The following is a 27,872-nucleotide window of genomic DNA, read 5'->3' as shown; positions in this document are numbered from 1 at the left end:
TTTATTCATTTACAATTTTTTGCAACGACACAATGTATAATTATATTACTAGAATTATTAATATAAACTAGTTTTTAAAGCAATTTATTGTTTTTAATTGAATTCGGATTGTTAGAGTTCAGACTCCAGTGTCTAAGGAATAGACAATATATTTATTTTCTATTTCAAAAAAGATGATTTTGTGGTCATGAATATAAGTATATGATTCTTGATAAATAAGTTATGGAGAAAATAACCAAAAATAACGCTCTATATGAACGTCAAAATTGACAATGCATTATAATAAGATATATAATAGCGGAGTCAAATGTTCTTTGTTTATCTTTTGCTAAACACATTTGTTTAGTAAAAGTAAGGATATTTTACAGATATGGTCGCACCAACGCAAAATGAGATGGTGAAGGAGGGAAAGAAAACGGACTGTGAGATTATAATGAGAATACTATATATTTTTATTATTCGAAAAATAGAGTAACAAATACAAATGGGGTTTCATAAGGAACTTTACTAAGAATAATAGAATATACGTGCCAAAAGTAGTAGCGAATAGGCTATTTGATTGGTTTTTAAAATCAATTTTATATTATTTAGTAGAAGTTAAGGAACCCAGTGAAAGTTGTGTTTTTTATTTCTAGTACATATTTGCCGAAAAATATCTTTTTTATAAATAAATAAATTAAAAATTCCATATTTAAATAGCGCGCAAAAACGCTACTTGGACAATATGGCGCTGCGATGGGGTCGGTGACGTCACTTTCCTGTATTTTAATCTGTGGTACATATAGTAGAAAGCAGAGTTTACAAGAAAGTGACTTCATCATAAGCCCGGCCAATCAGGAGCGTTTTGTGTCACGTGACAAACGTTTGAAAAAATGCATTTTTATTTATGGATTTTTGAATAAATTAAGTATTATTTTCGACTTTCGTTAGTAAATAACCATTTTTAAACGCACAATATACACTGATAACAATAATACACAATTTATTTTTCTCATTGTCAAATAGCCTATTATGTTATTTCATCTATGAAATTGTTTCGTTCATATCATGTTCATGTTGATACTCTGAGTCGGATTGAGACTTTATTTTTATATATATAAGGAACCTATTGCCAATTTACGTAAGACGAGTAAAAACAATATTTATATTTAATACACAAAAAAATAAATAAAATAAATTCTTTTATTTTTTATATGCAACATTGAAATCTGTCATTTTGACAATATATCAAGTTTATTTGATTTAATAAATTTGACTGAAAGATAAACAATCTAAAATATTGCTTTTTATTTCGGTTTAATTATAAAATATACACAAAGATTATTATTAAATTCATACAGTAATTAATATACTGTAGTGTAAAATGAATTGATCACCTGATGAGTTTCATTTAAGTTATCGGTCATATTATTAAAAATATTATTTTATTAAAAATAAATAATCTTCATATAAAATGCGAACTTACACTAGAAAGCGTACTGAGTATCAACTAATCGAGGGTGTTCATGAAATGTGCAGATTGTGTCTGGAAAAAGTGAAAGAAACTGTTCCTATCTTTACAGATACTGATAATGTTTGTGCTTCTCTTACTATGAGAATCATGATGTGTGTTGGACTACAGGTATATACTTGAGCATATGCTCAAACTTACATTTCACATTTTTTATACCAACAATGCAACTTTTTTTTTATTTTATCCAGATTACCCGCGAGGACTGCCTGCCTGACATGATTTGTACTGAGTGCCATAAAGAGTTAAATAACTTCTATGAGTTTAAAAAGAGATGTATCCTCACATACCAAAAGTTAAAATCTCATCTCTTAGCTGTAAAACAATCGGGAACAAAAAAAGATACAGATATGAAAGAGAAACAAGAACAGAATGAAACACAAAACTTATTGGATAGATTAGCTGGTGACAATGTGGTACCAGCACTAGATGTAAAGGAGACACAACACTTGGAAGTAAATGTAGATCTCAATGGTTTGTCAAGTGTACCAAATGAACAAGTTAAGGTATGTATATTATTCATATATGGTATACTGTTTTGAGTCCAAGTCATCTCAAAATTGTCAGACATTGAACTGAATAAAGTTCTATTTGTTGGTGTTCCCATAAAAAAACTATTTTTTGGATAGGGTAATTAATTAATAATGCAATATTTCTGATTTTATCCTTCCATAGATTACTAACTCCTGACACATGGTTGCAATAAAATTCGTAAAAATAAAGCTCTAAAGCCAGTGTAACTACAGGCACAAGGGTAATAACATCTTAGTTCCCAAGGTTGGTGGCACTTTGACGATTTAAGGAATAGTTAATATTTCTTACAGCGTCATTGTCTATGGGTGATGTTGACCACTTACCATCAGGTGGCACATATGCTCTTCCGCCAACCTATACCATAAAAAAAAATTAAATTAAATAAAAAGAAAACGCTACTATTATTAATGTTTCAATATTTATGCAAGACCTAGTCTTAGCTCAATACGTCCTTGGAAATGCATTTTAACTATATAGGCTGATGACTCTAGTGACTCTAAGAATTTTAACTTACTCTTAGTTGAGTATATATTTCTGTCTTTTAAATTCAAAGTCAAAGTGTGGTTAGCCTTTCTTAATTACAATATAATGTAATTAATGTATGAGATATCTATACTAATCTAATAAATGCAAAAGTACAAACCTATTTCTTACACTTTCAGTGCAAGATCAAAGACATTATTATGTTCCTAAAAGGTGACAACCTACTTCTAAAATTTACTACTAACTACTAATTATTTATAAATTATTATAAGATATATAGTAAAGTTTTCTATATTGCTGATAAAACAGTACAGTAACATTGTTGATAGTTAATAGTATAAATACACATTGAATATGCCATACTTTATTTTATAGACATATTTACATATAAATTATTATTAATGCAGGTACTTCCTTTTTTGTTATTACAATTGATTACCACAGAATAACATTCAGTGCCCTTACTTAAAATAATATTAGGTATACTTATTTTATCCACCTAAGTTAGCCAGGTTGGAGCAATGATACGCTATTGAACCTATGACTTTTATAACACTATCGCTTATATATTGCTGATTGATTGGCACACAAGATGCTTTAGTGTATTTTTATTATATTATAGAAACCTTCAACAGAACTAAGCACAAGTAACGAAACACATAAAAATCAAGATGTATCTGAATTTCTCTCTTCCATCCTTTCGGAACTTGGTATTTTGACAAGGAATGGTGACCAAGCTTTAATGATGGATCAAAATATGAAATCAATAGAAATAGAAACAGGAGATGATACAAAAATGATTTTAGAGCTCTTGGAAATTGATGAGGTACTTTATAGAAATTATATTTAAATAAAATTCTGGTTTAAGTGTATTGTGTGAATGTATATCATTACCTACTAACTATATGTTATCCTATTTGTGTTATAATATTTTAAAGTTTTACATAAAATGTTTTAGGGGCAACAAAATGGAATTAAGAATGAAGTTAGTAATAATCAAATCAGTATTCAATCAACAATTAAATATATTGAGCCCCTCAATATAGAGAAGAGTGTGGTGCAGCCAAAGGAGTAAGTAGCTTATATGTCTTACTTTCTATTTGAATTATTTGGTAATACCTACTTAGTATTCCTAAAAAAAAAGAAATGTTAGTAAACGTTGTCTTAAATTTTCGCGATTATTACACATTTAAATAAAACTAGTTATAACGGATTTTAATCGCGTATATTAAATATTTTGGACATCCCGACGTTTCGAGCACTTTACAGCGTTCGTGGTCACGGGTAGATTAAGGTGGCATTTGTCTATTTGAAGAACAAAGAAATATTATTTGCAATTACCGCCAACGATTTCTCAATTGGTATCTTTTGAGAAATCGTTGGCGGTTAGTCTACCCGTGACCACGAACGCTGTAAAGTGCTCGAAACGTCGGGATGCCAAAAATAATTAATATACGCGATTCAAATCCGTTATAACTAGTTTTATTTAAATGTTAGTAAAGTATTGCACTCGAGTGACCGCTGGCGTGCGCGCACAGCGAGCGCGCGCGTTGTCCGCAGTGCGGGAAGCGCTTCGCCACGCGCGGGGCGCTGCGCCGGCACGCGCGCGTGCACTCTGGCGAGCGACCATACGCCTGCGCCGTCTGCGCGCGCACGTTTGCGCAGCGGGAAGTGCTGCGCCGCCACGAGCTCGTGCACGGAGGTACGGCACAGCGTGCGGGTGGTAGCGGGTGGTAACGAGTGGTGGTGGTGGTAGCGTGACGCGGGCGCGTGTTGCAGAGGAGAAGCCGTTCCGGTGCGCGCAGTGCGGCAAGGGCTTCACGCAGCGCGGCGCGCTGGCGGCGCACACGCGTGCGCACGCGGCGCCGGACGCGCGCGCGCTGGCGCTGCACCGCTGCTCGCGCTGCCCCAAGGTGTTCCTGCACGCCTCCGGTGAGCTCGCTCGACATGTTTCATATCTACTATTGAGGACACTATACAAGCCCGGCTGCGTAGGTAATGCATACTCGTATATTCTTCGCCCAGGCAGTAGTAGTTTTTGTTCCGGTTTTAGGTGAGTGAGCCATATATTGCCCGCGAATTCGTTCGCGTGGACTTCAGGTTCGTCCCGTCTAGTCTAGTAATCGCTTAAAATCGCTTCGTAAAGAAGCCATACAAAGTAAAGGATAAAAAATGGTTATTGTGGGTTATTCCTAAGAGATAAACATATACCATCACGGACTTTTTTGTAGACCTTTTTAAGTTGTACAATACTATAGTACATTGTTTTGATCTATCTTGTAGGATTCAGTCAGCGTTTGCAATGTAAGCGCAAAAAAATGTGTTTTTTACGACCTCACATTAGAAACCTCAAAAATTGTAGCCTATGTGTTATTCTGATGTATAAGCTATATTGTAGTAAAGTTTCATTCAAATCCATTCAGTAGTTTTTACGTGAAAGAGTAACAAACATCCATACATCCATACTTACAAACTTTCGCCTTTATAATAGTAGTAGTATTCTAGTTCTCAAAGTTGGACGCATTGGTGAGGGATGGAATGGTTAATACTTCTGCAGCACCAATGTGGTCCCATAGCATAGTATTCGGCTATCGCGACTGGTTGGTCACGGAGTGGGGTGTGCACTGCGCAGGGCTGAGCCGGCACACGATGATGCACAACGGGCGCGTGTACGCGTGCGGCGCGTGCGAGCGGCGCTTCAGCGACAAGAGCTCGCTGCTGCGACACCTGCGCGCCAAGCACGCCGCCGCGCCGCCATAAGAAGCTTATTTTTTTTTAGATCATATAAGTATCTTTTTTTTTTTTATTACGCTGGAAAAACGCTTTACGCGCTTCCCCCACGTGATGGAAAGTGAGGGGGTGTGTGGGACTCCCCGGAGCCCTGGACGCCGAGTGCGCCCAAGCACACCGGGTTTACCCACTAAAAAACCAGCGGTACCCTCTCCGTCTTTCGGCGGACGCCACGGGATAGTAAGCGACGCATGCTACCGTGACGTTCATATAAGTATCTGCTGTAATAAATAAAGCCAACGCATATACTAAACTCTCGACCTGTCCATTAGAATTGAGATGGAGGATATTTAAAAACGGCTAACATGTAAAGGTAACTTAAAAAGTACTCTACTTAAGAAATGTCGTAACGTTAATATTGGCAACGTTACGACATTTCTTAAGTAGAGTACTTTTTAAAAAATGTTGTCGGTAGTATGTTTCAAAAAATGTTTAATAATCTACTTATACAAGGAATGGTTAAGTTTCCACATTCCGCATCAAGTCTCTGTCACTGTATACAGGGTAATTTTTAATGTGTAAGCAAAATTAAATTTACTGTGACCTTTAAGAATGACAGTTGTATATGACTCGTTTCTCCAAAAAAGCGGTTCATTGTGACATTCGTTTTCATAATGTTATATACACACAAATATTTCTATATTATTTAATCAATAACAATCCCAACGTTCTATCTGCTTGTAGGGACTGCATTAAATCATATCGCACGTCCTATATTTTTTCAATCATTTACTCGCTCCAAATTCGTGTAATATATCTAGATATTCTGTTGTCTGTGGAAAATGTTAAAAGAATTACTTTGCAGACGTCCAATTAAATTGAATCAATATCATCAAAAATGATGAATTTAATACTACGTTGATGTTTTTTTTTTTGTTTATAACAAACGTTTGCATATAGATGTCTAGCCAGTGTCATGCATTTTAGCTTTATTAAGCACCTTACAGAATTCTCGCAAAATATTCTACCGATTCTTAAATTGAATCAGTATTGTCAAAATAATAAATTATAAATACTCACACTTAAAAATAATCCTGTATAAGTACTTCAGAATGAATATTGTGTATTGGCAAACATCGGAAACTATCACAATGAACTTTAACCAAATCGGTACTAAAAAACTCAATCAATAATAAATAAAACTAGTTATATTTTGCGTTTATTCAAAAGATTTTTTAAGAAATTATAAAAAGGCTAACGACTAAGGAGGTTTTGTCTTAATTTTATTTCATTGTAAACTCGCAAGTCACTCATCTACATCATACATCCGAAATGTCATTATTTTGGCGCCAAATGTAGATCATCATCCTCTTAACTATTGGTAACTCTAAATACTGTTTCGATGTGCTTGGTAGTAAATACGTTGTTCGCCGATGTTTTAATATTTATTCTGAACTTGAATGTTTTTTTTTTATCTATTGTTGTAATATCGAAATTATCATTTTTTTTATATCTAGAGATTTTTTAATCGACTCTAGAAAAGAGGTTATCAATTCGATTATATTTTTTTATAGTCAAGTATTCAACTTTACTTTATTTCTAGAAAATTCTTATTGAATGATATATCTTAAACAATATTATAAGGATATCTTGTCATAATATGATCTTATTTTAATGTGAATTTGTACATAATGTAAATAAAAATAATTTACGTTTCAATGTTTTTTTAATGATTACAATGAATTACATTTTTTTATATTGTTAATTATCCTTAAGATGTAATGAAATGACATATAAAGAAAATAATATATAAATCAGAAATAAAACTCAATTTATTTACTTAAACATTTTATTTGAAAAAAATTTCATCCTATATTGAAAGGCAACGTGGTATTGTATATTTTCGAAACGATTACAAGATAAACTTTCAATACTGCTGTATTCCGGCTGCGAGCAACGCCCAGGACATGCGACGGATGGCACTTATTGCAATAACACGTACAAATAATTCCAAACTAATATTTTCTCAAGTTTTATTCAATAACCAAGTACACGCCACCGCATTGTTACTTATGGAATGCCTTTAATACACTTAAAAATAACATTATACACATCCTATAAGCATACAATTAAATATTTAAATTTTACTTTAGAATTTTGTTCAGGAATTAATTATGAATAATTAAGAAACGTGGGCCGACATATAAGCAGTTACCAGTAGGACGTGGCGGTCAGCGAACCGATATAAAACTACACAACATATCGTACTCGACGTGATATCAGTAACGCACGGAACATCGAGCTAGTAACGAGTAACGAGGGAACAGTGATTCGGAAACGAACGATAATTAATTACACATGAAAGCTAACTCCTATATCTAAAATATAAATGATTATAAAAATAAATAAGGGCCGTCGCCCCTCCCTTTCACCCCCCACTACTCTCAAGACACTTCGGACACTTGTTCCACTTTGAGCAAAACTAGCTGTAAATTTAAATATCCTCGAAAATATTGGTGTTTTACACTTTTAAGATTAAGATTTATATAAAGATATAGCCGTCGGCTCGACCGACGCGAAACGCCCTGAAGTGCCGCGCCGGTGCACGGCACTCCATTTATGACTCACAAGATGCTCCCGATCGATACATAATCATTATTATAGAATAAAATTCAAATCACTTACAAATAATTACATTAATTAAACGAATCTGTGTGCCGGTACGATCTCAATATTCTCGGTTTCGAAGATACATCCTCGATCAATGTATACATATTCGGTTATTATAGCACATTATAGTCTAAAATAAAATTACTATTAATAATAGTAATAATCAATATTTACACTTATAGTCCCGACTACGACGCCCGACGGATCCGATATTTGTAAAAACACGCAAGCACCGATCTAACTCGACCTCCGACTACAGAATATAAAGGTGGCCTCTCGGCGGCCAGCGGCTGACGTCGCCCGGACGGTACGGCTCGCGGGGGCGCGGCCTCTACATGTTCTCGAACTGGTCCACGCGGCGCTTGGTGTTGCCCTTGCGGATCTCGCGCAGCGTCTTGTACTTGTCGCGGCCCTGGCGGACGTTCTCGCGGTGGATCTTGTCCATGGCGGTCTCCTTGGTCTCGTCGCGGGACTGCGCCAGGTCCTGCTTCAGCGCCTGTAACGAGAGCGGCAGTGAGTGGGGTGCGTGGCGGCGCGCGGGGGTACGCGGGGGTGCGCGGGAGGGGCGCGGGCGTACCTTGAGCTGGTTGTGCAGGCGCTCGGAGCGCTCGGCCAGCGTGCGGCGCTCGGCGAGCGGGTCGACGAGGTCGTCGGGGCCGCGCGCGAGCTCGCCGCCGCCCGCCTCCTCGCCGGCCTCGGAGCCGCTGCCGGCCTCCTCGCCCGCGTCCTCCCCGGCCTCGGCCACGTGGTGGTGCGTGGGCGTGATGGCGGCGGCCAGCAGCGCCGCGGCCTCGTCCTGCTTGCGGCGCGCCTCCTCCACCTCCTCCTGCAGGCGCCGCGTCTCCGTGTCCTTGATCTCCACCTCCTGCTGGATTCGCGACACCTCCTCCTGTTTCGCCGCGATCTCGTCCTCCAGCTTTTGTCGTTCGGCCGCCTCCATATTCTACAAGTGGAGTTATTATATGTATAATCATAGAGATTCATTTATTTTATACCATCGAATGACACCAAATATAATAACTGAACATCGAGTGTCGGGACCGGTGTTCACGTGAGGCGTACCTTTGTCTCTTCGAGGCGCTGCATCATGGCCTGCAGCTCATTCTGACGCTGTTCGAGCTCCTCCTTGGCCGCCTGCAGCTGTCGCAGCTGCTCTTCCAGCCGTCGGATCATTTCTTGCGCCTCCAACAGATTCGCCTACACAAACAAGTCTTCAGATTTAGTGCACGACTTTAATACGAACCAGAGTTATAAGAAATTGGATCTTTCGCTCGCTTACCTGTGAACGCTCCATCTCCTCCTGCATCTGTCGCAAGCGGTCCTCGTACTCCTGCTGCTTCTTCTCGGCGCGCTCGCGGGCCGCTATCTCGAGCTGCAGCTTCTCCCTGCACAGAGTAACGCATGAGTCCGGGCGCGGGGGTGGGCGGGACGAGAGGCGCGTGGTGGGGGGGGGGGGGGGAGCTCACCTCTGCGCCTGCTTGGCGAGTTTCTCCTCGCGCGCCTGCGCCTTCATCTGCTGCACGTCGATGGTGTCGGGCTTGCGGCGGCGCATGTAGAGCTCGTGGTTGCCCATGCAGAGCGCGAGGATGCGCTTGTTGACGCGAACGCGCGGCGCGAAGAACACGAAGTCCGGCGCCTTCTTGTCGATCGGCTTGATGATGAACTTGCGGTCGTTGAACGAGATGTTCCGGATCTCGGACCACGGGAAGCCGATCTTCGGGGTCAGCCTGCGAGTTGCTCATGGTTACGTTCGATCGATATCTGATATCATTAAAGTTGTGGGGCACCCACTACACTACAATTTTACCGTGTTATGGGGATCACTACTAAAGTAAAAGTAAAGTAAAGTAACAGCCTGTACATTTCCCACTGCTGAGATAAGGCCTCCTCTTCCATTAAGGAAAGGGTTTGGAACATATTCCACCACGCTGTTCCAATGCGGGTTGGTGGAATGCACATGTGGCAGAATTTCGATGAAATTAGACACATGCAGGTTTCCTCAATGTTTTCCTTCACCGCCGAGCACGAGATCAATTATAAACACAAATTATGCACTATATAACAGTGTTGCTTGCCTGGGTTTGAACCCGCAATCATCGGTTAAGATGACACGCGTTCTAACCACTGGGCCATCTCAGCTCTAGAGATCACTACCAACATTTTTTAAGTTAGGAAACTACATTTTTAAGTAATCATTTTCAGAGGCAGTCTCGGATACTGTAGTATGAGATAACTGTCAAATTGTTTATTATTCCCGTTTCTGTGTAGTAATCTCTCAAGGAATGGTAGATTTCAGTTGGTGACGAGATTGTGACGCAACCTTTATAATAGAATACGGTACATCACTTATCGTAAGTGAGTCCTTAGCATTGAATAGAACAATAGTTATAGTCGAGTGGCAATAAATTTTTTACATATTTCTTTAATCATGATATAATTCAACATTTATTTAAAATAGACCTACCTACTCGGTGAAATATTTAGCGTATCTCGATCGAGTTGTGACGCGCGCGATTATCTTATCTGTGTCTCAATTGATTATGTCATGCCGAAACTACTGTAATCACCTATTCAATATATCAGCTGTTACGTTCTACTTGAAGAGATAGCTTATTTTTGTGTTAATAGTTTCTGTATATAAAGTTGAATTTACTTTTTAGTAAAATTTTCCTTATATTGTTGTATAAGTTAGTAAGTGCGTCAGATTGTTTCACATCTTTAATACTAGTGGAGTAGTAGATCATCGTTAAATTTTTGTACATGTTGTCAAATAAATCAAATCAACTTCTTTATTCAAGCAGTCTTATAAAAACTACAGGCACAAGGGACATAACATCTTAGTTCGCAAGGTTGGTGGCACATTGACGATGTAAGGAATAGTTAATATTTCTTACAGCGTCATTGTCTATGGATGATGGTGACCACTTACCATCAGGTGGCCCATATGCTCGTCCACCAACCTATACAATAAAAAAAAAAACTTTGGAATGGTCTAGTTCCAGGGTTGAAATAAATGTAAATCTATCAACGGTTCGGAAAGTACAAGAAAACCCATCCGTTTCCCTATTCCTTAAACATGCGCGAAAGCGCGGGCGCATATTTGTACTTTATACTGGCATCCATTATAAATATAAATATGAGACAACATCACATGCATTACTCTGATTCCAATGTAAGTAGCTTAATCACTTGTGTCGTGGAAAATCAGAAGTAACGACGGTACCACAAACACCCAGACCCAAGACAACATAGAAAACTATTGATAATGACCCATTGATGTATGTATGTAAGAAGATTTAACTAAACAGTTTCAAAATAAGCTTGGTATCAATAATAGTTACTAATGAATTCTCAAATTGTTTTTTTCGGTATTACGTTATAATTATATAGTAATCTGTGGCAATACTACAGTATCAATTTCTTTTAAATTGTTTCGTTACAATTTCAATTTCAAAACGTTATCGGTAACATTAAATTCTTCTAACAGGCTGTAACAGAACGTCGATACCTGACCACAGGACACAGACTTGTTCCGCAATTTACCGAGAATCACATGTGATAACATTTCTGACGGCACATACATTTCCACACAATATTTTCCTCAAACGATGAGAACGACATGAGTTATTGTTGAAATACATTAAGTACTCGAATTATCGTTTAGGATCCACGTGTTCTATTCACTGGACTATTTCTGTCTCAACTCACTAGTACTATTGTAACGCGAATTGTTTTCATGATTTAACAATGCATACAACAACAACAGTGTAAATTTCCCACTATTGGGCCAAGGCCCCCTCTCCCTTTAAAGAGAAGATTTGGGACATATTCCAACATACTGTTCCAATGCGGGTTGGTGGAATACACACGTGACAGAATTTCTATGAAATTAGAGACATGCAGGTTTCCTCACATATTTTCCTTGACCGCTAAACACGAGATGAATTATAAACACAAATTAAGCACATGAATATTCAGTGGTGCTTGCTTTGGTTTGAATCCGCAATCATCGGTTATAATATAACCTAACCACTGGACCAACTCGGCTCAGCGCATACAAGATATCAATGATGCAGTGAGTCAATAGGGTAGTCCCTTTAGTGTGCCCTAGGAACCCCCGTCTGTCGGTAGACGAATAAATGTTTCCACTAACTTGTCATCCTTCTCGTAGATATTTAAGCCGAGGGCGTCGACCCCGAGCCAGAGCTCCGTGTTCTTCTTGTTGCGGATCTCGAAATAGTTGACGCCATACATCTCGAGGTCTTGTGCGATCTTCAGGTACTCCATCATGGCGTCCTCGCGCAACATGCCGCCGTGCTCCTGCCACCAGTTCGTGATGCTCTGCTCCCACTCCTCGCGGGACATCTGAGGGGGGAGAGTTCTCATTAGGTTTGGAAATTTCATCAGCGAGGAGTGAGGAGTGAGGAGTGAGGAGGAGGACTTGAGGAGTTTTGTTGCTAGTTATATGACAATACACATACCAGATTCATTATGACATGAACTATTTAACACATATGATACTTTATGTGAAATACTTGACATTATATTGTTTTACATGACGACATTCTAAGTAAGTTACGTGTTTGGTAATTAAGAAGGTAAGCGCGCCGGCCGTTTAATTGATAGCAGGAAACTTTTCCAGCAATAATGGATATCAAATAAGTTACCATCAGCGGTCTATATATTTTTTGAAGCATTTTGAGACATATATATATGAGACAATATCACATACATTACTCCGATCCCAATGTAAGTAGCTAAAGCACTTGTGTTATGGAAATCAGAAGTAACGACGGTACCACAAACAACCAGACCCAAGACAACATAGAAAACTAATGGCAGTCTACATCGACTCGGCCAGGAATCGAACCCGGGACCTCAGAGTGGCGTACCCATGAAAACCGGTGTACACACCACTCGACCATGGAGGTCGTCGTAATAATTAGTTTTTTTTATGATTTGGTAAAGATGCAGACTATAAACAAACTGGCATAGAAATAATACGTGTGTGGTTTAGTACCTTGTGCTGGTCGGTGACACGCTGAGGCAGCAGACGGTCGTTGGCGAGAAAGCCGGCGCCGTGCACGGCGGGGTTGTGGTCTCCGTGGCGCGCCTGCACCGCGTACGAAGCTAGCAGCACTGACGTCTCCGGCGGGCAGTATATCTCGTCGGAGAGGATTGCGTTCTTTACCTATAGGAAATTCCATCCCTTTAGATCCAGACTAGTCTATTTTTATTCCAATTCCAAGTCACTGTTTTGAAGAACTAAAACAAATGGCTCAGAACATTTTAAAGTAAGAATTAATAACAGTTACACAGTAAGAAATACATATAATGCTGCGAATACGCACTTGTAAGTAGAAGAGTTTGAGCGTGATCTCCTGAATGAGTTCGTCGGCGACATCTTCCGGGTAGAATTTGGCCCGGAATTTAAACTGTAGTGGGTTCTCTTTCTTGACATCTTGTTGCATCACCTGGAAACGAAATTTTACACATTAGTTTTCGAACATAATCACACTTCACGGGGACTAATTCGTCATCATCGATTTAAGGTGAAAACGGAATATGCCGTTTTCACCTTAAATCGATGATGGAACATTTGTGATTTTGTCTTATGACGTTTTGATTTTAAGTTTTATTTCTCATGCGCATTGATCACAACGTGATGCTGACGTCATGGATATGCTTGCACATTAATGGTATCATGTTTTATTACTTTGTGGCATCTGTGGGCCAATCTTGAGTCATCGAATATATTTAGCATTTACGAATTACCTTCCTTAACCTTTTCCGCAAATCATGCAAGTAAAAAGAGGAATTGAAAAAGGTATTGCCTCTCGTTCGCACCCTGTCGTTGTCTATACCCGTGGAACATGAAGGTACAAGCTCTTAAAAAATTCGTCGACAAAAAATATATATATTACCTACATGAAAACAAATATCATACAATTACATATAGTCGTTCGTCTTACCCATCTGGAGAATGGTAGCGACCCTGACTTCGTTGCGTGCCCAAGTGGTCCAGGGAAAGCGTTAAAAAGGCAACAATTAATTACAATTCAGCGCCAGTTTTTCGGCGGACAACATGCAAGTGTACAGTCGAACACATCGTAAGAATACTAAATAGTGTCATAATATATATAAAATTATAACGAACAATCGTGATGTTGTAACATCTTTACCAATATAGAATATCAGTATTTATTTGTGATATATATAAGTATTCAATATAATCTATGTTGTTACTGTCTTTTCTCATAATCGCCTCACGCTCACTAAGACATAAGTATCATTTAGGTAAGACTCACTCATACTAATGTACGCCGACAAAATTTTAAGTGGGCGCGCCTTCGTGAGTGAATAAACTATCTAATTATTATTAACTCAAGTTCTTCATAACGAAAGTCAATTAAATATATTTTTATCGTAAATTTTATTTATTGCAATCGAATAGAAAAAAATGAATGTTAATTATAATGACACATAATTCAAAGAGTTTTGAAGTATTCCTTACGAAACGAATGACAGAAGTTTCACAAATGAATATGTATCGCATATAAGAGAAAAGACAAATACACGGGGCATAAAATATTTAAAATTTTTAGATTTCTAACGAGCGTTCACGTTATCGAAAGTAGCGTGATAATTAAACGATTAAATTCAGAATTTAGCTAAAACGTACACAAAATATGAATGAATTCTGCGATAAATATTTTATCAGCATAAGCCGATCATAACTGATATAAATGTAACATTACTTTATATCATGTAAATTACAATATAAAATATAAATTTAGTTTCTTTTGGAGTATTTAAAAAAATATAGAACATCGAGTAATAAGCTACATTTCAAATTAATACTTTTATCGTTGGATTTCCAATTGATAATACGCGGACGTAATAAATTTGAAATGGTAACATAAGTTAATATTCAATTTTGAATAATTTTTAGCGCTAGAAGTCGCTATTGCGTTGGAAAGTGTTTTTAACAGTTTCATTACAATGCTGAAAAAATTTTGTCTGCGAGATCTGATAAGGTATTATCAGTAAAGTGACGCCATACGCTAAAGAATGCTGGCCAATTATATATACTTTTATCAATATTATCGGTTTTAACTTTATGTTTTTAATATTTTGTATTCATTTTAAATATCCACCAAGAAGGCGGTGTTTTTTTCAAATTCTATACTTTCACTATTAACTGAAGGTTATGAGCATACAAAACTCGACATATAATTATACTTTCATTGCATAAAATGTTTGTAAAAGAGTATGTATAAAATACAATTATAGCCAGCAGTAGAATAATAAACATTATAAATTGCATCTGGGAAAGAACATTATGGAGAAGGAAAATAGCATTTATCTGTGGCAGTTTACCTTAAAGATTTTTTCGAATGCATGACGCATAGTTCGAATGAAAATCTAGCTCTTAGAAGTTCAGAAAGTATTACTTATTTTTAGCTAATTTTGTTTACAGACTAGCATTCAATTTAGCGTTTCTACTCCTCTTACTCGAGATTCTCGCCGACCTTACCACATCATCTGCCCTATCAAACGCCGCATCCTCATCGTCCTCTGGAGATACCAACTTCCTAACTGCGGTCGTCACACACCTCGCCGTTTTCTCCACCACTGTTTCCGGCTTATAGGAAATATAGTTGTAAAATACGGAAAATGTTTTTCATGAAAATTCACATATTTACACATAATATATATTTGTTTTTATTTCTAACAGACGTTCGTCATTGTTTTCCAGGGATTTAGGTTATCGATTGACTCGAATAATTCGTGTCAAATGTAACTGCAAAATAAATAGCCGACAAAAGTACAAATTAATAGAAAGAAATGTATTTTTCCCTATTCAACTAGTCGATTTTAGGTTCTTGAAGTTTAAGCAATGCAACAGCACTGAACCGTGGCAGCGGCGAAAGTATGGTCAACAACCTCACGACCGCGTTCACGGCAAAATCAGCTGTTCTTACGGACACATTCCTACCAGCGTTTGAATGAATTGATCAGTTTATCGTTCATTCGTGTTATTCTGAATACAAAGTTCCGGGTTGCAAATAACTGAGAGAAATTGTTCGAAGTTTTGTGAAATAAGTGAGACAAATCAGCAATGTATGTGATTGAAATGATTTAAATCGTAAGTGAAACTCGTGAACGTGTGGGACATTTCTCTTCACCATTGATACGTTCGCACGCGCGTCGCATCTCGGCCACATCGCGCGAGGAAGACACCGTTTCATTTTTTTCTACCGTAACCCGTTTCAAACGCTACGTCGTTCAGCTCGACCCTCAATTAGGAACAATTACATCCATTAAAACTTAGAGCGTTTAAACAATTTACTATATAAGCGGACGTCATGTTTCCTTCAGTTACGGGAGATTGTTGAGAATAAATTGCTGATCGTTGATGATAAATTGCATGGTCGGCATGCGCAGGTTACCGAGCGGTGGTGGGTGCAGACGACGGAGCAAATGAGGTTGGGTACGCGTGTGCGTGGCACAGCAAGGTCGTCTCCGGGCGCGTCAGTGCACTTTCACTCGCTGTCTGGTACTTGTTCGCACTTCGAATTAAACACGCTATTACTTTGGACATAAAGATGTCAAGATTGTTATTGTAAGACGATTTTATCACGCATCTCGTTTCTCAGAATAAACATCTCAATTCCGAGTGAAACAGTTTCATTAAATCGTTAGGTTATGATGTCATATATCAGTAGCGTAACAAAGGAAAGATGAAGCTAAACGTTTATGGTTGTTTTATTCGGTGAGTCATCCAAGCTACCAATCAAGGACGCGAGTAGTTAGAGAAGATCGCAGAGGTCACCGCTGCCACCTGGTGATGAAGAGTCGTGGGAACGAGGTCAGGCGGGCGCAGCGTCTCGCTTCGGTGACCGCTCACCGCGCATCGTATGTGCCGATTTGGCGAAGCCGCACAAATGCATGTATTAGGTATTAGCGACCACTTTTACTATAAAACTAATTTGTCCAAACAGTTTATTTGACATACTCTATTTGACAAAACTTGTACATGTAATTCTAATATCAACCAAATTTATTATCATTTTTTTTTTATAAATAAAAAATATATTGATTCATTTATCTAAAGCCGTTGAGGCATCAAGTATGTGCGACTTCAACTATTCTATCAGTTTAAAATCGATATTAACACAAACTTGTTTATGGTACCGGTTACGATATCGCACCGGTACAAATTTGTAAAAAACAACAGAAATTAATTGAATCGATTACTAATATTCCAATTCTCCTCCAGAAAAATAGTTACCACTCGTGTTCGAAGCGTGAGCTCGAGATAAAACATACGACTTACAAGCGGATAAGCATCAATAACTTACTCCTCGTGTCAAATTCGAGTCAGAATCGTCTCGTCGATATTCCGAGATATCACTCGTTTAGGTGTCCGTGACGCAATGCGACGCGCCGCTACCGTCGCCCGCGCCGCCGCACGACTTGTATTGAGGCCGTATTTCATATGCTACGATAATCATAATTATCGACGATGACAAAAAGCAACATTCCGTGAGCGTTGAAACGAGATCGCGTGCATCAGATCTACTGGAACCTAATCTACATCAAGTGTCGTAGTCCTTAAGTGTGTATAAACGACTCAAACCGTCCTCTAATTTGTATCGTCTTCGAAATAACACACTATATTTTTTTATAAAAGCGAAGTGTTATATTTGTATAAAGGGTATAAAAATAACGCTGATTTTTTATGAGAGGCATAAGACTGAATTCAACTGTTAAAAGTGTTTAATGAGCAATGTAATTTTAAAACTGCATAATTACAACATTAAAAAGTAATTAAATTAGTATTTCTGTTTTATCGTATAATAAATGCAAATATTTTTTCACATTATTTCTGTAGTGTTTGCGACTTATCTCTCATATCAAGCGTTTTCGAGGCGGGTTCGTCGCTCCGACGTACAAATACAAACTTACCATATCATACATACCATAATGATATCTTTGTTGAATACAAGTTGTGCCTCGTGTTTTCATCCGCGTTCAATTTAGATTATTCATACATTTTTCATTCGGTTCGATGTTCCACAATTTGCAGAATCAATGCAAGTTTCAGTACTATAAGTTATGATGCTTGCCTCGCTTTCTTTCCGCTATCTTCCATTATGTTTCGTAGTTTTAGAGCTGAACCATATTGTTTCCATACGTACCTATTACTATAAAAATAGTATTCTTTTTTGTTTCCTAATTCGAAATATAAACATTCAATAAATATATCTATAATTGACGGACGTACATTAGTTTCATGATTCATATTATACGTATAATATAAACAAACGAGAGAGACAGTTCAACGTCTGGATAATGAATAAATGTGAATAGAGTCTGCTGGGATTTGCCTAGGACTGAGAATTGCGCTAAATAAATACTGTCTGGAGATCGTCGGTGATATTAATTATATAACAATTTAAATCTTTAGATGATTATAATAATAATAATAATAATAATATTTTATTTCGACCATCCAAGGATCATAACATTTACATTTATACAATTACATATTATCTACTTATGAAAAGATATTAGTATACAAAATATTTATTTTAAAACTACGTTAGTAACAATAATAAAAAAATATTATAATATTATAATCGAATCTTATAAAGTAGCACTTACTTTTTGATAAAAATATACAATCTAATAATGCTATTAAATTTTCGTCTATTCTATTAAATTAAATTGAACGAAACGGACAGTTTTTCTGATTTAATACTTTCTTTTCAATACTGTTTCACAATAATGTACGTTCTCAGCTTTTATAACAAATAACAGAATGTAGTGATTTACTTATATACGATTATCAAGCCGTTTCGAAGTGAAGCTTATATAATAAAAGCTTCCAACGATAAAACCGGATCCCATAGAAATTAAATTAAAAATGTTACATTGGATGATAGCGCGATGACAAGATAAATACGTGTGTTCGCACGAAACTAGTTATTATTTATAGTTTAATACGATTATAGATATGCGTATAAAATTAAAGCATTCCACCGCAATGTGAGTCAAAGGAAAACCAGTCCAAATTAAAAAATAATAATACAAGACTCTCGCAAACCCGCTCAGCGAATAAAATAGGATCTAATGTAATTCAATTCTTAATTATTGTTCTATAAAGACATAAATAGATTACGTGGCTAATGAACTTCTACATCAATGTACATAAAAGTAATAATGGTTTACACGAACACACATAGATGTTTGGTTTATACATATTTTAATAAATTAATCTTTTTTTTTTTTTTTGTTCTTGCTTCTTTATTATTTTGTTTCGAAGGTATCAAGTATTTGACTTAATCGAATAAAACAAAAAACAGGTCTCATTTAAGAGATGTATCGGTTGATTCGTTGCAAAATGAAGTCTATTAAGCTACATAAAAATAGGCATAAATCGCTTGTTTTTTTTTTTTCAATTATTGTATTCCTGTGTAGCAGAACTATCAATAGTTGGACTATCGATAGTTGACCTCGAAAATTATTCAAGACATCGATAGTACTATCGATAGTATCGCTTTGATCAATACTATCGATAGTATCGATAGCTCTTAGTGAGCAATACTATCGATAGCGGCAATACTATCGATAGTGCATACTATTGGTAACTGCGATGTTCATTATAACCATAGATAAGTTCCAATCTGACACCGGAGATCGGTTACCTATGGTTCGAGATTCGAGCTGACTAGTGCACGTTGTGAATACATGCATTGACATATAAAAAAACAATTATATTTCGAAATATCGGGGAGAATATTTATTATGTGAGTAGGCCAGGATTATTTTTCGTTTCGATAACATTACATTTAGTAAATCGCTTTTTAAACTTTTGCGAGGCTGCCATTGAGTATAAAATTTGAGTTAGGGTTACATTGACCTGCGTGTGTGCTTTTAGGTTACCAAAATATAAGTGAGGCTCAATCTTGTTTATAATATTACAAATTTAATTGTCATTATATTTTAACTTTAACATTTCAATTCAAATTCCTTTCTTCTTTTTGTTAGCGTACCAAATATCAGTGCATACTCCGTTGAAATACACGTTTATAAGCCCTTGAGAATCGTCATTATATAGAATTAAAATTAAATGTAAAGCAACCACCGGTTTGGAATTTACTTTCTAACGAAAATCGATTAAATTAATTAAAAATTAAAAATATGAGTTAAGTTATATTTTTTTCCTACTATCCATCGATCATGTTATTGGAAATGATAGTGATTTTTCCTCAAACATATGGAAATGTATCAAATTTGTGATTACATTACATTAAGCGTTTTGAGTTAGATCCAAATTCCATCGCTGTTAAAGTAATCTTAAAATTAAATACTTGGGCTGGAATGTTATTATGTTTTAGAAGTAAACTTATGTACTTTATTTTTAAACAAAAAGTACATTAACATGATTTAATTAACAAAAAGTAAGTCACGTTTCGATCCTTCTTTTAAAGGGGCTCAGGTTTAGTGCCAAAACTGGTGTAACAAGGAATGGAATAAATTATTTGCAGAGGCAATCTTTATGATAACTATTATCAAGTAAACCGACTGCTCATATATTCATATATATATATATATATATATATATATATATATATATATATATATATATATATATATATATATCATATATTTATTACTTTTTATTGGAAAACCTCCATATTTTTTGTTGGCCCGTCCTACTGTTTGTACCCTGGGACGTGCCTTATAAGTAAGAATAACGAGGAATACAACAGGAAAAACGCCCCTGTATTCATATTACAAAAAAATACTTACAACCACAATTATAAATACGAGGCAATAAAGCATGCAAGATATATTAGTTATAGATAATATACAGGTACGAAACAAGTGCAAATGATTCGATACATAAAGAATTCGTTGAATTAATTTAATAACATTGATTTCCCTTTAATTTCCTTATCAAACAGCTCGTTAGTCATAGCGGAACTAACCAGATGAATCAACTTCTATATAATATATGTAGCATATTTCAACAACGATCGGTGTATTGTACAGCCAAATAAAAAAGTCAGATGACGTAAGGTTACAACTACATTTTAACTTTGTATACTAATACTATATGTAATACTTATACTGTATGTTATGAGACTTTATTGGCGTTACAGATTAACACTGTAACATTGAAGTGACTTAGCAACGACTACTTAGATTGGAAAATTTTAAAACCTGTTCGATTTTAAAGCGTCTATCTAATGTTTACAAGTATATAATGGATTTCGATTAATAAGAAGCTACCATATATATATTTATAACTTAACAAAGTGTCGTTACATTGAACATAGACTACGATGATTTATCTCGTTTCCGTTTATGATTTTGACGCATAACAAATACACTGGAATATTCTTTTAGGAATAAGGACGCGATGACACTTCGGTTGGAATACGTAAATTTTACAAAAAAGTGAACCCTGGTAAGTAAATGATACTTCAAGTTATTTAATTTGTGTGTGTGTTTTTTTTTTTGTATTTGTAGTATCTTCCACTCATGACAAGCAGCTGAAAACAGCAGTAACAGCAGTAACAGCATGACATTGCTGCATTCCGGTTGGTTGAGCGATTGCCAGTACAATTACAGGTGTAAGAGACATAACATTTTAGTTATCAAGGTAGTTTGAATTGTCGACAGAAGGGAATTGTTAACATTACACGCTAATGTCGATGTGGTCTATTCGCCAGTCTGCCTATCAATATTGTAAAAGGCATCAAGGAATATGCATAGATCGATTCAAATCTATGAAGATAAATGTACACCTTCATCCTTTCTTTCTTTCCACGGACGATTAAATTATTACTCCATTAAATTATATTAGAAAAATGTCGAAATAAAATTATATACCCATTAATATTACACACCTACATTATAACAATGTAAATATGATAATAAAAAATAACATTACAAAATATTATTATTAAAATGCCACGTACCGGTGTAATTGGTGTAGTAATTGTGTTCTGAAATCACATACTATAGAATATGTGGTTTATAAATTGTATGGGAGTATGCAACATAAACTACTATCATAACACGAACGTTTGACATTAGCAACAGTTATCAAAAATAAATATTCTGAACAAATATGTAATACATCCTTATTTTGAATGCATTTAAGAATTAAAAATAAATTATATAGAAGAACTCTTCAAATTATTCGTCTTATAGTTGATATTAAATTAAAATTAATTATTAGAAGTGTATTCTTGTACGCTGTATGTTTATCAGGCAAATATGTACGATCGATAACAATCAAAAACTAATTTTTACCCTAAATACAAACTATTACGTTAATACCTAGCGGCCGATAACGATATATACATTTATATTTTATCGATAATTTCATAAAAAGGCACTTGATATAAGTTTTACTATGACATTCTTTTGATACAAACAATTGAATGATATATTGTTTGCGCGAAGTAACGATCGTTTGATGATGACGATAAAACATTGCGTGTTGTAACTTGTAGTAGTCTTTATGTGGTTTTTAGGTATGTATATATACACACATATATACATCAGAAAGTTACATTTAATATTACAGATTATTAAAATACGTGGCATTTAATACATTAATCTCTATTACCTATAAATATAAAGGCAAAAGTTATTTATCTTCGTTACCATAGCAACGGATCGACGATGTTTCTTGCTGTCATTTTCGAGAGGAGTGCTGAAGCAAGTTTTATTTACGAAATATATAAGTGTCATATAAATACGAATTGTAAGGAGTCATTATTGTTACATCTTTAATAGTGGAAGATTTTATATTCCTAAGAACACCAAACTGACAGCATTCGAAATAATAACAGCTGAAAGTTTAGTCTTACGAATTTAAATAACGAATTATATTTTTTGTAATGATCATTGATTGGTTCTTATAGTAGCGCTGTTCACGAGGTACGTGTGTGAACTTCCGATGATCGTATCGGAAATCCGTATTCGGTGTCGTATGTAATTTGCGTATGAAGACGTAATAAATTATGTTGTCAAGTGTTGCTAGTTCGTATGTGTTATCGAATTTTAATTACGAATAGTGTCGATCGCTTTCTAATTAAATTGCATAATGTACTGTTATAAAACAATAAACATATTGAATATTTATTTCGAACATCACCATAGTTATTTAAAGCGTATATTTATATGTAAAGTAAAGTAACAGCCTGTAAGTTTCCCACTACTGGGTAAGGCCTCCTCTTCCATTATAGAGAGGGTCTTGGAACATATTCCACCACGTTGTTCCAATGCGGGTTGATGGAATGCACATGTGTCAGAATTTCGATGAAAATAGACACATGCAGGTTTCCTCACGATGCTTTCCTTCACCGCCGAGCACGAGATGAATTATAAACACAAATTAAACACATATAGTGGTGCTTGCCTGGGTTTGAACCCGAAATCATCGGTTAAGATGCACGCGTTCTAACCACTGGGCCATCTCAGCTATATATATATATATATTTATAATTATAAGCTATTAAATTAATTATCTTTTTCTACAATAGCTCATAGATTGAGACTAATGAATATAAACCATAAAATTTAAAATTTTATGGTAATCGGTCGAACGGGGTCAAAGTCTCTTCATCTCAAAAATATATTTTATATATTAAGTGACTTCGTGTAAGTGTTTGTGAATTCGGTGGCGTTAACAATTTACCTTGTACCGAGCCTTGGCTTACACATACTGGTGCCACATGCTCGATAAACATGTCATGATTTACACAATTTAACATCTGGTAACACTACAATATTCAAAGAATACCATTTAAAAATATTCTTCTCAAACCCATCCAAAAATCAACGACCAAGATCGCTGATTCAGTAGTGTATCTTGACTGATAAGTTTTGCGCATCAATCATATGATCGGCGATTAAGGAAAACATCGTGTAACAACCTGTTAACGGCGAATGGAAAAGGGTTTTCCGCTTTAACAGAGCGCTGAATTAATTTACAAAGAGAAGTTTTGTGAACGAATTAAGCGCCGTAGTCGGTTTAAAACCGAATCAGCCGCGACCCGCTAAGTGGGACATTATCGGTTGTTACCTTACATTTCGCTATGCCTCGACACAAATACATAACTATCTTAATGTTGTTTTGTAATTATTCATATACTTATGCAACAGTTTCATTCTCGAACTTCAAATTCAAATAAATTATCGTACTTCAACGAGCCAAACGTTTGGTTTGCAATTAAAAAGGAGCCTTGCTAAACTTTTTGCGTCTATTTTTGAATTAAAATTCATAAATAATTAAACAACTAATTATGTGAATGGAATTGTAATAATTATTAATATACAAAAACTAATTTATTTACGACATGGCATTTCGTGCTCGGCGGTAAGGAAAAACATCGCTTCACGAAGGCCCTTCATATTCATAATTGGCGGCAGGGTGCTGGAATATCATCGTAGCCTTATTTAAGGATTCTTATGAGATCAGCAAACGCATGATTTTTTTTAAACTATTGGTTGGCCGACGAGCATATGGGCCACCTGATAGTAAGTATGGCGCTGTAAGACATATTAACCATTTTTGTCATCGACAATGCGCCACCAACTTTGGGAATTAAGATGTTATGTCCCTTGTGCCTGTAGTTACACTGGCTCACTCACCCTTCAAACCGGAACACGACAATACCAAGTACTGTTGTTTGGCGGTGGAATATCTGATGAGTGGAGTGATACCTACCCAGAAGGGCTTGCACAAAGCGCCACCGCCAAGTAAATACAACTATATTAATCGAATGAGAGTACATGTTATAAATAGAATGTGTACAGCCTATGGTGCCATGCGGGTACTTAAAATAAGACTGATTATTTTTTACTATTCACAAACACTTCGACAGTTGATCGACCAATCAATCAAACAATAAATTATATCACGTAATGTTATTTACTTATAACCTCGGTACGCAAAGATTACATATTATTTATTTATTATATATGATAGTTGAAATATCGTGTAACTTACACAGAACAACTTTTTCTGACCACTTTGAGTACAATCGTTTTTGTATCTTTTTTGGATCACCAGATAGTAAGTGTAATCTAGTCAACCACACCAATAGAAAGAGTAGCAGTAGCATTGTAAGAAATATAAAATATTCCTTACTACAAACAAAATCGGTTCCTTATTGACATATGCAATTTTAGAGTTAAAGAAAATCAAATAGTTGAATAGATAACTTCATTTTTCAATTTGGCTTAAGTTATAATGGAAATAATGCTTAGACATTTTGCGTTTAAAACCGAATACCAAAGAGGTATAGGTATAATTTATAAGAATGACTATTGTAGCATATGAGTCACTCGCCTTTGCCTCTGTATGGATGAACTGAATGCTAAAACATATCCGATGTGGGCTTAACCTCGCATAATAAGAAACATTTGCGGCCTTTCCACGGGCATGAGTAAGCACTGTCGATTTTAATTCATTATATTGCATGAATACATACAAATTGCAACATTTTTTTCACAAATATTATTATAGTCGACGTTTTAATATATCTTGTGGATATCAATGTTGAATATTTTTCTCGTTTTCTATATAATGAAAAAAAAAAAAAAACAATATCCGTTATATAATAGATAATAGTGAATACAGACTGAGTCTTATCATAATTTAACAAAAGTACACACACTTGCTAAAATCATTCAAAGATAAAAAGGATTTTATTTTTATAACTCTCTTAATGCAAGTGTATGTGTCGGCAAGTCTGTTCGAATGTTTATCATTAAATATGTTTGTTGTCAGAACGACGAAAAAGGTTTTATATGTCGACATACTCGAAAAAAAAGTCTTTAATCTCGAATCGAAACTATCATCAAAGTTAAAAACAAAAGGAACGATAGTAGACGACACTATTTAGAGATATAGGCCGTTCAACTGGACAGTTTATTGAATTAAACTCAATGAATGTTTACACGAGGGCACGCGCGCCAGTTTCGATTTCCGCATTGTGATCACGAGACCAATTAGCCCGGAGTTATCGTTAAGAAATCATTCTAAAGGAATAGCAGACTATCAATATTATATTAATTATATTTATTTTTATAACACCATCATTTTTACTTGTAATAATAACTATAGCTAACTAATCTTTGTCCAGAAATTGTTAATAGCGGGAAAATTTTAATAGCATTATATTTCGAATTTTTTTTGGATTTATATATTTTATTTATACATTATATATATAGTAGATATTTGACCACCAGTTACTTTTAATTAAGCGACATATTTATTTAATTACGTACTCCTAGCAAATAATTATTATGTAATGAAAATATATCAAGCATAGTCAAATAAAAAAAAGATATTATTTATCACTTGGAACAACAATCTTCACCTGCTCTCTATCGTCTTTTAAAAGTAAAGCAATATTACATAATCTCAATGTAATCAATGACACGACTCTTTTTATTATTTCTACTATTTATCGTGACCATATTAGTTGATGATTATGATAACAGACACTCCTAAATCCGGTTACTATATTATTTACTCGAGTTAACTTACAAAACGTGCATTAATCTATTTTTACTTTCCGTTTTCGCTAAAGGCGCAGCATTGCTGATCTTGTGTCTGGGAATCAACGATTTTCATCTGACATAGAATACGCATAACCAATAGGAATGTACCGTAACCCACTATCGAGAACAGGTTTGGTAACATTACACCTGTTTACCCATTCACTGAGACAACACAAGTGAATAGAAACACGGAATTCGACGACACGTCTGTCATAGAAAACGGACAATTGTGCACGACAGAATACAATAAACGTAATCTTTGTTAAACGTGATAACGAAACAAAGTGTAAGAAAAGCAATGAGTTTGTCGAAATAAATAGCTATTTGTCAATCGTTTAATTTGAATCGTTGACCGTTTAGAAAGTCATGATCGTAGTGCGAATTTGTTGAATATTCATATACATTGCAGTAATTTCGAATCCGATAACCGGACGTCCTCGCTAACGAGGGTATAAAATATATTTTCGGTATACAGTACAAGTCGTACACGATGACATTGGTTTAGCGGGTCAATGTCGATTAAGGATAAATACAGGAAAATCAGTGTCACAGAAGGTTTATGAATTGTGCGTAAACAAAATGACGGAAACACGCGTCGACCTAAATGGCAATTGTTTCTTCATTTCTCAAGATCTTACGCTCATTATGAAATATTATAAGTAGCAAATATAATGTACACTATTTACAAAATTAATCAGTTATTGGTAGACAACCATTTGGCAAACAAAACTAGTTACAATCTCGCCAATAAATTTAACAGAACATAATGTTTTCAAGAATTGCAATTGCGATATACAAAATCTTGAACTTGACAGAGCCCGTAAAATATATGTTTTACTGTGTCCACTTACAATAATACACTAAATACATCAATCAACGTGAAATACCATTTGTGTTCTATTCGCAGAAACGATATTTAAACCGGTCGCAATAATTAGATTGGTCACGCTATGTTTTCTACTGTGAATTTTTTAAGAATTATAGGCAATCAACATTTAAATAAACTTCGTCTAAGGAGATTTAAAATAAGAACGCCAAATCCATTCTATTCTTTCTTAGATGTTACAAAGGCAATATCGACAAACCTTTTTGTAAAGCTTGATCCATGTGAGGTCGCCCTTCGAGTCGGTGTACTGGAGGCCGAAGAACCAGACCTCACGGAGGCCGATGGTCTTCACCACCTGGTCAAAGAGCTGCTTGCCAGTGGTCGTCTGCTGGATCGCGAACTCCAGCTCCGCGTCCATCGTCGTCACCCGGACGTTCATCTACAATACACAATAAAAGATTAACAAACACTTATGTTTTATTAGATTAAAGTAGTAATCCACTCTGAAACCATTAGTGT

At 35.8% G+C, this 27,872-nt stretch overlaps 2 protein-coding genes across 5 annotated transcripts in view; one reads left to right on the top strand and one right to left on the bottom strand.

The window, feature by feature from the left end:
• The first annotated feature begins 1,274 nt into the window (after window positions 1–1,274).
• Window positions 1,275–5,325, top strand: LOC124532314 (zinc finger protein 816-like). 2 transcript variants are annotated; one of them, XM_047107168.1, is made up of 7 exons: window positions 1,275–1,621; window positions 1,702–2,016; window positions 3,150–3,353; window positions 3,486–3,598; window positions 4,066–4,229; window positions 4,307–4,459; window positions 5,160–5,325. In XM_047107168.1, exons 1-7 carry the CDS (start codon window positions 1,454–1,456, stop codon window positions 5,285–5,287), a joined length of 1,245 nt encoding a protein of 414 aa, XP_046963124.1. In that variant the 5' UTR covers window positions 1,275–1,453; the 3' UTR covers window positions 5,288–5,325. The 2 variants fall into 2 exon arrangements, with proteins under 2 accessions (XP_046963124.1, XP_046963125.1); XM_047107169.1 differs by having other exon boundaries at window positions 4,025–4,229; window positions 5,160–5,292.
• Window positions 5,326–7,088: 1,763 nt separating this feature from the next.
• LOC124532593 (moesin/ezrin/radixin homolog 1) overlaps window positions 7,089–27,872 on the bottom strand; it is a 34,492-nt gene continuing 13,708 nt past the window's right edge. For all 3 annotated transcript variants that reach the window (XM_047107572.1, XM_047107571.1, XM_047107570.1), the window contains 9 exons: window positions 27,613–27,792; window positions 13,279–13,401; window positions 12,948–13,118; window positions 12,081–12,292; window positions 9,394–9,654; window positions 9,207–9,312; window positions 8,990–9,124; window positions 8,505–8,870; window positions 7,089–8,423 (listed from right to left, as the gene is read on the bottom strand). In XM_047107572.1, coding sequence (XP_046963528.1) covers window positions 8,259–8,423; window positions 8,505–8,870; window positions 8,990–9,124; window positions 9,207–9,312; window positions 9,394–9,654; window positions 12,081–12,292; window positions 12,948–13,118; window positions 13,279–13,401; window positions 27,613–27,792 — 1,719 coding nt within the window. In that variant the 3' untranslated portion in view covers window positions 7,089–8,258. The remainder of the gene's footprint in view (window positions 8,424–8,504; window positions 8,871–8,989; window positions 9,125–9,206; window positions 9,313–9,393; window positions 9,655–12,080; window positions 12,293–12,947; window positions 13,119–13,278; window positions 13,402–27,612; window positions 27,793–27,872) is intronic.

Source organism: Vanessa cardui, chromosome 9, assembly GCF_905220365.1.
Source record: "Vanessa cardui chromosome 9, ilVanCard2.1, whole genome shotgun sequence".
Taxonomy (NCBI): Eukaryota; Metazoa; Arthropoda; class Insecta; order Lepidoptera; family Nymphalidae; genus Vanessa; species Vanessa cardui.
The sequence above is the reverse complement of the archived record's forward strand: the minus strand, read 5'-3'. Positions and strand labels throughout refer to the sequence as shown.

Bases quoted from the DNA above. Each gene is read 5' to 3' on its own strand.
- LOC124532314 (XM_047107168.1), top strand. From the start codon at position 1,454: ATGCGAACTTACACTAGAAAGCGTACTGAGTATCAACTAATCGAGGGT. The intron at 3,354-3,485 runs GTACTTTATAGA...AAAATGTTTTAG, and splicing joins AGCTCTTGGAAATTGATGAG to GGGCAACAAAATGGAATTAA. The intron at 4,460-5,159 runs GTGAGCTCGCTC...TGCACTGCGCAG, and splicing joins GGTGTTCCTGCACGCCTCCG to GGCTGAGCCGGCACACGATG.